This window comes from Hypoxylon trugodes (assembly GCF_022578975.1).
Source record: "Hypoxylon trugodes strain CBS 135444 unplaced genomic scaffold F4822scaffold_4, whole genome shotgun sequence".
Lineage (NCBI taxonomy): Eukaryota > Fungi > Ascomycota > Sordariomycetes > Xylariales > Hypoxylaceae > Hypoxylon > Hypoxylon trugodes.
This window is the reverse complement of record NW_026250019.1, coordinates 2,716,484-2,729,317: the sequence shown is the minus strand read 5'-3', so window position 1 is coordinate 2,729,317 and position 12,834 is coordinate 2,716,484. Positions and strand designations below refer to the sequence as shown.

At 45.6% G+C, this 12,834-nt stretch overlaps 4 protein-coding genes across 4 annotated transcripts; 2 read left to right on the top strand and 2 right to left on the bottom strand.

The window, feature by feature from the left end:
- Positions 1–203: 203 nt before the first annotated feature.
- F4822DRAFT_428400 (uncharacterized protein) lies at positions 204–4,502 on the bottom strand (the record flags this gene model as incomplete). The annotated part of the gene is made up of 8 exons (XM_051460908.1): positions 204–1,322; positions 1,382–2,215; positions 2,270–3,049; positions 3,108–3,396; positions 3,453–3,577; positions 3,638–3,885; positions 3,935–4,337; positions 4,407–4,502. The coding sequence occupies 8 exons, from the start codon at positions 4,500–4,502 to the stop codon at positions 204–206; spliced, it is 3,894 nt and encodes a 1,297-aa protein (XP_051315827.1).
- Positions 4,503–6,566: 2,064 nt separating this feature from the next.
- F4822DRAFT_222470 (uncharacterized protein) lies at positions 6,567–9,797 on the top strand. The gene is made up of 2 exons (XM_051454018.1): positions 6,567–6,851; positions 6,920–9,797. The coding sequence occupies exons 1-2, from the start codon at positions 6,842–6,844 to the stop codon at positions 9,508–9,510; spliced, it is 2,601 nt and encodes an 866-aa protein (XP_051315826.1). The 5' UTR covers positions 6,567–6,841; the 3' UTR covers positions 9,511–9,797.
- Positions 9,796–11,074, bottom strand: F4822DRAFT_222438 (uncharacterized protein). The gene is made up of 3 exons (XM_051454017.1): positions 10,426–11,074; positions 10,197–10,376; positions 9,796–10,144 (listed from the first exon to the last, which is right to left on the bottom strand). Exons 1-3 carry the CDS (start codon positions 10,672–10,674, stop codon positions 10,082–10,084), a joined length of 492 nt encoding a protein of 163 aa, XP_051315825.1. The 5' UTR covers positions 10,675–11,074; the 3' UTR covers positions 9,796–10,081.
- A 454-nt stretch (positions 11,075–11,528) lies between these two features.
- F4822DRAFT_428396 (Clavaminate synthase-like protein) lies at positions 11,529–12,754 on the top strand (the record flags this gene model as incomplete). The annotated part of the gene is made up of 4 exons (XM_051460907.1): positions 11,529–11,763; positions 11,808–11,935; positions 11,999–12,437; positions 12,489–12,754. The coding sequence occupies 4 exons, from the start codon at positions 11,529–11,531 to the stop codon at positions 12,752–12,754; spliced, it is 1,068 nt and encodes a 355-aa protein (XP_051315824.1).
- Positions 12,755–12,834: the final 80 nt, after the last annotated feature.

The following is a 12,834-nucleotide window of genomic DNA, read 5'->3' as shown; positions in this document are numbered from 1 at the left end:
GGTTCGCTCGTTTCTAGACTTCCTAGGTACGCGGTTCCTTGGCGCTCGGTTTCGCCCTTGTTTTTGTCCCCTGGTGTCGTTTCCCATAAGACAAAGTTACCTTCTTTCGAGAATTGTATGTCCATCACACGCTCGTAATCTCTGAGTCTGAACCTTGCCCGTTCCTCTAGAGTAGCGATTTCCAGAATTTGTATTGCCCCTGTCTAGGCTAATGCCAAAACGTCGTTGTTTGGTGATGTATATTGGGAAACATCGCCACTAGGAATTTCAAGCTCTTTAAGCCGTTCACACGTGGTTGTATCCCATGTCTGGAGACATTTGTCGGATCGAAGCAAAACAATCTTCCCATTTTGCGTGAATACTACAGGGCAATAACGTATAGTACTAGGGATAGCAATAGGAATAGTATTAGGAATATCCCGTTTGGGATTAACCCCATTCAAGTCCAAAAACGTAATTGTATCCTTGGACACAATCAACGCGGTGTTTTCAATGGAATAAATTTCCAGAGTTTCGGCCCTTCGGCTAATATCGACCTTATCACGGGCTGCAGCGTCCCATAGTCGGACCCCGCCGATCGATGCAGATGCAATTAATTTCCCCGTCTCTTTATCCAATATCTGGACTGACCCTTTTTTAGGTCCAGAATCCCATTCAGAGCTCGCGATCGCCAGTCTACCGTCGGGTGCAAATGCGAGTCTCCCTCTCTCGTATAGATTTTCATGTATGCTGATTAGCTGCTTCGTTGAGGTATCCCATAATCGAACCGTTTTATCCATTGCTGTTGAAGCTAATATTTTATTACCAAGACCTGGGGAAAAACACACATCTGAAACAAGATTCGCGTGTCCTAATAAGTCCGATATATCGCCTGTCTCGACATCGTATATTTGAACTATGCTTGACCCAATGGCAATGGTTTGTCCGTCTGGTGAGAATGCAACAGCATGGGCAGCGGAACTCGACGAAATCTTAGCAATCTCAACGCCCGTGGCAGCTTCCCAAAGCCGGGTCGTCTTATCATATGAACCTGAGACAATCGTTTTGCTATCTGGGGATATTGCAACAGCAGAGACGAGGAGCTCATGGCCTTCAAGGGTCATTAGTTCAAACCCCCAGTCATCCCTTACCATTGGGGGTTTCAGAATCCATTCGGCAAGTGGCTTCCAAAATAAAGATCGTATAATACTTGTCGTAGGACTAAATAAAATTGCGGAATAGTATACCTGAAGGGGAGCTTCTTGAATGACATGCCGATGAAAACTGATAAATCGAATCATATCATGAATTAACCTGGATAATTCTGTTTCACTTTCTTGTGCCTGTATATCTTGGTGAATACGAAAGAGGGTGTGGATCGGAGGTCATCCCATGCACTTACATCAATTAAAGCCTCCAAGTTCCGGGCCATGAGAACAGCACTTCCAATCTCTCCGATTAGACTGAGTGCTTCGAGCCAATTCAAAAGCTTTTCTTGTAAGAACATGTGGATACTTCCGTTCTCAGCCAATTCGCTTTGGATTTGTCCGTCCCCTCGGATTTCTTTGAGATGATCCACCCAGTGCCTACAAGCGTATTGCAGATGTGACGGAATACACCGCCGCACCAAATTTGGCGGAACATCGATAGAAAATGTGCCTGGCCCTTCAAGATTACATATGTCTTGACTGAGGCCATGTGACATAATGTCAAGACAATTTTTGTACACCTGCCAATGTACTGTGGATGGCTCAACTAGAAAACCCGTCTCCCTGGATCTCTTTTCGTCCAAGAGAAATTCGCGGAATGAGAGGTGTATGAGGCGGACCGGGGATTTCGGGTCATCTGGAACGTTGACGACGGACCGTAGATACCCAAGGTATTCCTCTACTTCTTTGGCTGGTACTTCTTCAATCTTGTCTGCTGGGTGTTGTGGTTTTGTGAATATTGCTAGCGAACAGATTGGTAAAGGCTCAAACAATATTGTGAGTAACCCCAGGATCTTCTTCAAGGGATGATTTTGTTTCTCGTCACGTCCCATATGTTTGGTATGAGAGTTTAAGACGGCGTTATAGATCTCCTCAAGGCGGGCTTCCGGGGATCCGCCCTCGGCAATTTCATTCTGTAGAAGCTTTCTCACCTGTCTCACTGCTGTGCTGCGGCCTAGATCGAGATTAAGGAAACGGAGAGTGGTCGATGCGTATATGAATAGCCCACTAGGTTTCTCAACCAGCCGCTAGATTTCGCCCATGCTAAGCCAATTCGAATTCTCGTCATCGTCCATTTCAACCTTGTGTAGTTCGTCTTTAAAGAATATACTTATATCATCTTTCATCCTATTGTGTCTAGTAAGCGGAATCATCTGAAGCTCCGCTTTCCTTATTGCTAGGCTCTTGAAGGGTATATTGATAGGTCTCTCGTCCCTACTAGTTACTAGAATCTCCGCTTGAACTTCAGACAACCTTCCAATCTGCTGCAATGATTGGCCAATGCGCTTGGCGTTTCTTGTAGTGATATCAAGACACTCATCTAGAGCATCAATGATGAAGATGACCCGTATGGGGGAAGACCGCCGCTTCTGGGCCCGGAGAGGTTTGAGGATTAACTCGTCGCACTGGTCATCTAAGGGCCGATCTCTTATATGAGTGCCGCCGCGTTGGTTAGTACTGTTGAGTATTTCAATCTTGAGCCCGAGTGGCCCGTGGGCTAATTGGTATGCCCAAGTTGGAAACAATACCCCAGCATGATTTCTCTTATGTTCGCCTTGTTTAAAGAAAAAAGTAGCACCGAGAAAAATATTACTGGGCAGTTGAGTATCGCCCACTAAGGAAATTCTCTCACTCAAGGCTTTAGCAACTGTTCGAGCGATGGTAGACTTGCCCGTGCCGGCCATACCATAAAGCCAGAAAATCGATTCTTGGGCAGGATTCTGTATCCAGTTTTGTAAGTCGTTCAAAATATTCAATTGTGTACCTTTTGTGCAACGAGGCTCGTCGTCCGTTTTCTGATGAGTGATCGCTGCGAGCTCGTCAGGGCCGAGATCATGGAGGCGCGAATCTTTTTCAGCTTCCTAACGAAAATATCAGATTGGCACAAAAGATACTGTCCATGTTAGGGCAAGACGATACCGTCAAATTCTGTAGGCCAATCCTGGCCTCTCCAAGGCTCTTGTGTATATCCTTGACAAAATAATTGGATAGGCTTAGTGAAAGTTTGATGATTTCAGTCTCTATGGCCCTAACGTTTCCAATCTTTCCTTTCCAGTCGTCGCTCACTATAAAATCTCTTCCATACCGAATGAGAGTAGAATGGGAATAGTGCCGGATAATTCGAATCTGGTATTCGTACACGTTTGAATAAAGTTCTATGGTCTTCGATTGGAGGGAAAGCGCAAGGTCGAAATAAATACCTGGGGGACTGTTCTCGATCTAGCTATTAGAATGTATTTGATGGTCAATAGTAGGGGTACTCACTCTAAGTGTCTAGGGGTAGGCTGCAGGAAATTATCTTCCCTCTCCTTGCAGCGAATGAGAAGATCGAAAATATATTCGATCCCATCTGTGGCATCTTTATCCTGCTGAAGCATAGTATTCAATAGCTGTATTATTCGAATTAGTATCAATCTATTAAAACCGAATTATGGGCTCGCTTCTATTACCGGGAAGATGAATATCACACCAGCCCATGCTAGTGCGGCATGAGGGTCTGATGAAATCACGGCTCCCACGAGATCCTTAGTGGAGACGGTGAATACCATTGCCGTTTGAACTTGATCGCGAACAATAATGTTTTTCTCGCCTGCCTTAAAACTGAATCTCTTCTCTTTAGTTGTCTCCACGCTTTTTAGGGCGAGCTTCTTGATTTGCTCTTGCCAGTCCTTATCACCGGAATGTGACTCGCCGCCACCTAATATATGGTCCAGTACCAACCTTCTGACGTGGACACACAAACTCACCGTTTTGTCCTAAGTCACCATTCTTAAGTAACACTTTTCTTAGAGCATCCAAATTTTTCGGGTTATCCTTCTTAAGCTTCTCGTATGCCGCTTTCCAAAGCTTGTTAGGCCCTAGAAGCTCTTCATAATCATCTGCACTCCTATTGTTGGCCATCGCTTCTGTTCTGGCCGCTGCTTCCCCTATATATGACGCGGGATCAAAATTTGAGGCATAGGAGGGTCCATGATTATCGTTTCCCACCTTGATCGTTGTGGCACGGGGCTCCGTGGATGATTCGTGTCTAAGTGGTTCTTGATCGCATGGTGGGTGTAATATATCGGTCAATCCGTCATTCACGTTGCGAACGGGTCCAGGAGACGGTGTGTTTGAGCGAGGTTCAGGGGTGTTTATTTGAAGCTGTATCTTCGTGGTTACTCAAGTTAGAAGAGATCGATGTCGAATACCTGGGTACGTATGTTCATGACAACCCACCTGAGAAGGCTGATATTTTTCTCTCCTCCTAAAGCGACCCTCAATGCCCTTCAACTTGCGCCCGAACCATTTTCGTTTGCCATCTTCAGACTCCATTGTGCTATTAAGTCGTGTAGTATATCAGGAAACGCCGCCTAGAATTATCTTGTTGGTGCTGACGACCAATTGGAAGCATTGGGCATCAAGGTGGTGGCGTATTTGCGCAGCGTAATGACAGATCAGCATTTACAACAGCTCATTTCCCGCCTACTTAAGTCATTTATATTAATTCTAAGTTATAGACTTCACTGACAGTACTAGAAGTCAACATGATGCGATCTGATCTTATTGTCTAAGATGCGTCTGTATGCCACCTTGTTTTCAAGGTACGATGACATTGTGCACCCCTTTCCAATGACTAGGTCATCTTATCGATAACTCAGCCAGATACCTAGGTACATTAGGTACCTAGGGCAAACTGGCAGACTGGTAGCCCTTCAATGTTCACAACCAGATTCACAACCTCCGATAGATATCAGCTAAAGCAAAGGTTGACATTTTAAAACGGCATTATCGCCCTACCACAATTAAAAGCGCTATAAAAACTTAACTCTACTGTTCCATTGCCCATGGTTACTTACTCAATCACATCAGCCCAAAATATAATATAGGCAGTACTATGGTAGGATGTCTCCTATTTGATCCGTTGGTCGGGGAGGGGGGAGGTACATTCCTGCCCCGCTATTTTCCAAGTAGGCAGGCTGCTAGGCGGCTTCAGTGATCTCCCCCACCCAATCTCTAGGGCCATATTTATCTTCGTGTGGCGGTTCACAACCGATCTCACCAAAAATTTCTAGAATTTACGCTTGAGACGTCAGCGCGGTCCCACAGAACATATGCGCACTCCTAAAGCTTCTTGTCCTTATTTTAGGTTTCGCGGGTGAGGATCTTGTCTATATTTTATGGTGACTGGCCGAAGATTGTCCTTGCGGAGTGCCATCTGGGGGTCAGACAGCCGTAGAAGACGGCATCGAATCATCTGAGGTACCCAAGGTTGACTTGTTCACAAACCTAAGCAATATGTATTCTCGGTACTCAAGTATAGCTCTCAACACTGTCATTCTGCGTTGGGGGCGAATACAAGTACCCAAGTATCTATGTACAAAGTTCCAGGATGCGCACAAAACCTGAAGTCCAAAGCCTGACAAAACCAAAATCTGATGGCTAACTGGCCACTAATGTTGGGGGACTGCATGTAAGATGCGCAGACAGCCATGAAGATACGAAGGCTGGGCTCGGGATCCGATCAACTCCGACAGCCTTACTCGAGAATGAACTTCAGGTTTTGCACGGGAGAAACATCATAAAACGGCACGTTTCTGCTGAAGTCTAAGATTCTATCCCAGATGTGTCTAGAAACCCGGATGATTGTCAAATAAGTCGCGATACCTATCTCATCAGGGACACGGCGTATTCCACCAGACCAGTGGGAAGGCCACAAGCGTCAAATCCTCGAATTATATCTTGATCGTGGGCTTACACTTGAGGATCCAAATGGTATCATTAATAAAATGGCTTCGTTGCCACGTAGGTTTTTTTTATATCGAGTTTGCTAGTTTCTTGATGGGCTCATTTCATTAATACCTTGACAGGGCATCTCAATATGAACATAAATTTCGAGCGTGGAAAGTAAACAAGAACATGAAGCGACATGAATGGGAGAGAAATATCCAGGAAATCCAACGTGGTGGAAGGACTCGGATCACGCTTTCCGGCAAGGTGGTCTCAGATTCTAGGCTTCGGAGGGCCCAGAAGCGTTACGGGTTTGCGCAACCTCAAACAGAAGATCCGGGTTCGTAGTTGTCCTCCCAATACTGAAAATATGTTATGCGATCTTGCTAAGTAACTAATTTTGCCTCTGCAATGCAGCCCGAAACATGGTACCGCCTATCTCGATCGAAGACGGAGACACATCTCTTGAGAACCTCCTATCTGAAGCGGCTATGCCAATCGCCGAACTTGAAAATGGGATTAATGGCAGAGATACCTACCAAGCGGCCGACAACCTAAACTTGGCTCAAGACGCCTCAATTCTTCAGTCGACGAACTAAGACTTTGGTCCACTACCTTTTCGCACTACCACCCCCTTCGAATTCTACTTCGACGCTACTAATCTAATGTTTCCTCTCGAATTTGATTCTCAGGGGCTAGGAGGGGACAACCTAGATCTAGAATCTAATATGCCTCTAAGCAACGATCTATTTGCTACCGACTTCACATCTGCGCCTATCAAAGATGTCATCGAAACGCAGCGTTCTGAAATACTACCAGCCCAACAATGGGTCGATACATCGCTGAATATAGGGGCCGAATGAAATATACAAACACCGTTGCTTGACGCCTCTTGGCGCAGAAAGTTGCTAAATAATCTGCCTTCCATCAAGATTGTGGCTACGATGATAAAAGGTAACTGAAAACTGTTGTATAATACTTAGGTTGGGCATTTCAAAGCTAATGAGACCTCATCGTCATAGATGTTCATAGGAGTAGCGTTAGTTCTACTTGCGGCTCCGTATCGGGTCCTGTCACTTTCAATCCAGTCTCGCGATTCTTGGCCTGTGTAAACGAACCCGATCCAACGATCGGAAGCTCAATAGCTAAAAATAAACGGACCTCGTCCCCGACCCTCCCATCAACAATTAAGTATCTTCTTTCGGCGCAAACTCTCATAGAAGATCAATTCGGTCTACCGTCGAACGAAACCGCTGTTGAAGCCCGATTTTGCGGTAGGCTAATTATGTCAATAATCAATAGCTTCGCAGGCCCCGAGATATCGGCTACGGGTGCGCTAAGGTTTTTACTTGGATATCAAACAATACAGTCGTCAATGACTATCGAGCTTTTCAATCCTCAGTTGGACCCCGTGGCTAAAGCGTTCGCCGAGAATATTTTCCAAGCAGCATTAGCAGCCGATAACGTCGAAGTCGTCGGGTATTTAATTAAGCACAGCAGTTTCATCGATGTGAACGAAACTGTGTGCCACTTTGATGGAAGGAGATATACGCCACTTCAGAGAGCTTCAATAGCCCAATCCCTTGGTGTAATCAGGCTTCTCATTCATTTAAAGGCTGACGTCAATAAAATACACGGCTGGGGTGATGCCCCTAATGCACTGCTATTACTAATTATTCATCGTGAGGATCGCCACTCAACATTCAGTAATGATTTCTTGGCTACCGTTCAAATCTTATTAAAAGCCAAAGCAACTATATCGATGTATTCCTTTCCTATGATATTTATATTTACAGATCCAACTCTCGCAATCTTATTACTCGAGGAATCAACTCCCGAAATACTTCGAAAACTGATTTCGGATAGAACTCCTGGAAAGACTATTATAGATTTCGGGGAACGGGATGCGACGCATATGACCAAGCTTTTGATGAGAAAATGTCGAGAGTCAGGTAGCGAAGCGTATTTGTATGACTCTCACTTTGTCGTTGAAGCCTTACCTAAAGCTCTGCAACGTGAATACGAAGAAGTGGTAGGGGCTCTACTCCCGTATTCATCGGCTGCAAAGACGGTTCTCGGGAGCGCGGAACTGGTATGTAACCAAGGAAAAATCGACTTGGTTCAGAGAAATTCAGATTTGGGCGATGAAGCACTTAGAAATTTTACGGCCATTATCCAGTCGAAAGGCCAAAATCGCCCCCACTCCTCAGACGCAACCTGTGTCCTCAGTCATCTAAGAGACGAGCGTAAACTCGGATGCGCATTCACTGCTGCTCTCCAGCATGGGAGTCGAGAGTACGCAACCAAGGTAATAAAATTCGATCCCGATTTTGATCTCACCGGTAGTTTCGATTCCGACTTCCATTATTTTGAAGCATGTGAGGCCATGGACGCTGCTTTAGATCATGGGTTTGACGACATTGCTTGGAAAATATTGATCGCCGGGATCACCTCATTAAATCCGCGAAATCCGCGGGCTTTACTATTATACATCGCACTGAAGCACAAGAAACCGGATTTCGTGGCGGTCGTCCTAGAATTCGGATTCAATGCCGAAGATTTAGATCAAGAAGAACACTCGGTATTAGGCATTGCTATCGAATGGGGCGATGAGTCCATATTGAACGAAATTTTGCGAGTCTGCTCCCGTAACGCCGAGCTGTATGGCGCTGATCCTTGGGAATATGCTCTTAGATGGGCGACAAAGCACGAAGACATATCACTGCTAATTAAACTAGTAAACCTGGGCGCTAGACCGGGCGATGACCTTCTGAGCCACACTATGGAACATCACCATTCTATGGTCAAACCACTCCTGGAGCAATACATACGGGGTCATCCACAAGAGCCGACTATATTCCAAAAGTCTATTGAATGGGCAATTTTGAGCTACTCTGAGTTCCCCGAATTTATGGATATGTTGTTCGACTTTGGGTTGGTAACTGGAGATGCCCTCCAGAGAAAGGGAAGACGAGGAACCCCACTTGACGTAGCAATTCGGTGGTTTCAGGCTGTGATGAAAACTCCCCCCAGTATATCCCTTATTAAAAGATTGTTTGACGCTGGTTATGACCTCGATTGGCGCGACTTCACTGGAACAACCGCATTTTCGTACGCCATCAACACGAAAAACCCAGAAATAGTTCAACTTTTCATTGACTACGGTGCCGATATCAACAAGCCAGCGAGCTTCGACATAAGACGAACCCCTCTCCAAAAAGCCGCTGAGGTCAACAACCTTGACATCGTCCGTTTATTATTGGATAAGGGTGCTGATGTAAATGCGCCACCCGCGAGATTCAATGGAGCAACCGCACTGCAGTTTGCGGCCATCAATGGGAACCTCGAGATGGCAACGTTGCTTTTAGAGCAAGGAGCCCAACTGGATGGCGCCCCTGCTGAAGGATTCCTCGGGCGCTCGCCTTTAGAGGGCGCGGCTGAAAACGGCCGCCTCGATATGATAAAGTTTCTTTGGAACGCTAATAGCGGTCCGTTCGACTATAAACAATGTCAAAGAGCTATGCGACTCGCGGAACGCAATGGATACCTAGGCTGCAGGGACTATATCAAGCAGTTGATGGCCGAGTCTTCGTCAAATCCTATTTCGGTTTGACCGTGAAAAGGAGAAATGGGAGTTTGAGGTTGGTAATTTTATTAGAGGTACGTCCAGGGTGGATTGACGGCGCAACTGAATTTGGTATCTCCTTCAAGTATTACATGGCGTACATTTAGGAAGCTCTTTTTATAAATGCCTGGGAAATCTAGTCTATGGCCTTCTCTTATGTTAGGGCTAGAGAATATGAATCATTCGACCAACTTGGAACGGATCGTGGGTGACTTACGCGAACACTAGGCCTAAGCCCACCCTCTTTTACCCCTATTGCCAAGCACCCCTCCATAAATCAGACCAAACGTCGTTAAAATACACCATCGCAGCCAAAAATCTAATCTATATGGTTTGAGGAACAAAAGGGGGGCGGGCACTTTATTCAAGCTAAATTATCTACAGCATTGTGCTGATGAAACTCACCGTAAGTGGTCACGTAAAAACTCGTATAGGGTCTAATATGAGCCATTACATGATTCAACGTTTTTGAATTTGAATTGACTTGACTTTATACAGGTTGGTACCCAGGCTTATATCCATGCAACACACACTCATCTGGAATTCGCCTAAGGACTCTTCATGATGTACCCGTGGGCAACTTGTAGCATTTATCCGTGGGGATGGTCTCACCCTGGTCCCACTAAATCCGGAAGTCAGAATGAGACGAGTTTCTTAAGGCTGGAGATACTTACGTGTTCGTGGACACAACCATCAACCCAGCGCCATCGATCAGTAGTCGAGTATCGTGCATACGACATGTTCGTGCTAGAATCGAAGCACCAAGCTGTGCTTTGTTCGTTTCCTAGCTTACTTCCGCTGCAGAAAATACTCCAGATAGTACCAGGCCCTGAAGCATATCCCGGGTGGTGTTGCTATAAAAACATTAGCAATTTACTAAGAACCAATGGCGTAACGACTTACTATGTACGATGAGTCGATGAGGGAGAACATCTTTCGCGGGTCTCCATCAACTACAAACGCGCGGTAGAAGTCATAAGCTCTCTGGGCTGTCTCCTCGACAGTCACGGAGGGGTCCGGTTCGCAAAGAGCAGGGGGGGCCTTTAAGCTGCATAGGTTCTCTCTCTTCATGAGAGCCCCATCGAGCGCGAGGGGGGCAGCAAGGCCAATAGGCGCTAGAACGCTGGCGGAAAGGAAGAGTGAAAGACGCATTTTCGCGATTGGGGGGGTACGACGATGTTAAACGTAAGATAATTTCTTTACCTCGTGGAATAGGCGATGATCATATATATGCGCGTCCATGGTAAGCGAGACTCCGCATGAGCAAAGGTTATAATATCCTTTCCCCATCGTTATATCATAACGCGGGGAAGCAGCTTAAACCAAGATTCGCTAAGACTACGTAGGTGTTAATTTAGCCGCCTTGGTGTCAATTTGTGATAATCTAGGAGGATCGTCCGAATGAAACCTGATCATGTCAACAAGACAATTGATTACTGTTTATAGTATATCCATTAGCGTGTGCAACAGCGGATAAATTTACGCCTTAAGAAGTCCAATCATAAGTCTTGTAGGAATCTTGGACGTAGTCGGCATCTCGCCCTGCACACGTGCTGTATCAAGAAACGAACGATGGAGCTCGCCGCTACGTAATTTCTTGACAAGGTTATACGGACTACTTTTAGTTAATAGACATCCAATGAAGTTAGAATGTTCGCAGTCGATTCACCTTTCTGGGATGGGGAATCAACAACTCGGTCTCTGGTTAGGAGTCACGCCCTGCCCCCTTAATGGTATTGGTTAGTAAGCTACATACGGAATAGAAAAAAGGGTATTCGGCTTCGGAGGTAACTCTAAACTGCTAGTATTGCGACAGGAAAACGCCGGTGTGCACGCGAGCCCCGCATCCGTTGATAGCAACGTTTCGGAGTAATCCACTGTAATCCGTCATCCGTAAGGCTACCTAGGTAGATATGGATCTCTTATCGTCGTTGCGTTGCGGCTCGAGGGGATAAGTTCAAGATTCACAAAATTCCATGTAAAGAGTTATTTCAAGAAACTCCATAATGGCCACTGAGCAAGGCGCGATTCCCGTGATTGACTTCAATGCATGGTCGGATGGTTCGATTGATGATAAGAAACGAATTGCTCGGGAATTGACTGGTGCGTGTCGCCGAGTTGGATTCGTATACATCATCAATCATGCCGTACCTGAAGACCTACTTGAAGAGGCATTCGGTTGGTCCAAGAAACTCTTCGATCTTCCTAAAGAGAAAAAGATGTTGGCTCCCCATCCTCCAGGTAAGCCTTGATTAGTAACCACGATTGATTAAAATGAGTGACAGTGTGTGACCAAGGCCCTACTGTCCACCGCGGATACTCGTGGCCCGGCCTAGAGAAAGTGTCACAGGATATTATCAGCGATGGTGAGGAGGCAAAGGAGGCTGCGAATCGTAAAATCGCTGACGTCAAGGTTTGTTTTCATTAAACATAAATACTTGTTCAAACAGATAGCCGACTAATGATGAATAAATAGGAGAGCTATGAAATCGGTAGTGAGGACAACGAAGTACAACCGAACATCTGGCTACCTGAGGATATCCTGCCAGGATATCGCGAATTCATGACGCAGTTTTATTGGAAATGTTTCGAAGCAGCAAAAGAATTGCTGCGCGCTTTAGCGATCGGCGTGGGCTTGGAGGATGAAGACTTCTTCCTGCGTTTTCACAGTGGTAAAAATAGCCAACTACGGCTACTCCACTATCCTCCCGTAGAAGCAGAGAAACTGTTTAGTAATACGGTCGCTCGTATGCCCGCCCACTCGGACTGGGGCACGATCACGATGCTGTTCCAAGACGATTGTGGAGGGTTGCAAGTTGAACATCCTAATGAGCCAGGCAGCTTTGTAGATGCAACACCGATGAAAAACGCAATGGTTATGAATGTGGGCGACTTGTTGATGAGATGGAGTAATGGTAAGTCCGAGACTTGCTTTTTAATTGATATGGCTGACTGGTGGCTTGAAGACTTTTTAAAATCCACTCTTCATCGAGTTACCCTTCCGCCGATTCATAGCAAAACACGAATTGATGGGAAATTGATGACTCAACCGAGATATTCAATTCCATATTTCGTCTCGCCAGATCCGAAAGCTGTCATTGAATGTTTATCTGTTTGTACAGATGAGGAACATCCTGTTAAATACGAGCCTGTGGTTCAGGAGGACTATAGGCGAATGAGGGGTAGAGGACAATACGCTGAAGCACCAGCTGCCCCAATAACTGTTTCTTAGCCGTCTAAAAACATCAAATCTGAATCGACAAGCTCTAAACAATCGGTTATTAGATAATATTATTTTCGGATATTATCTGC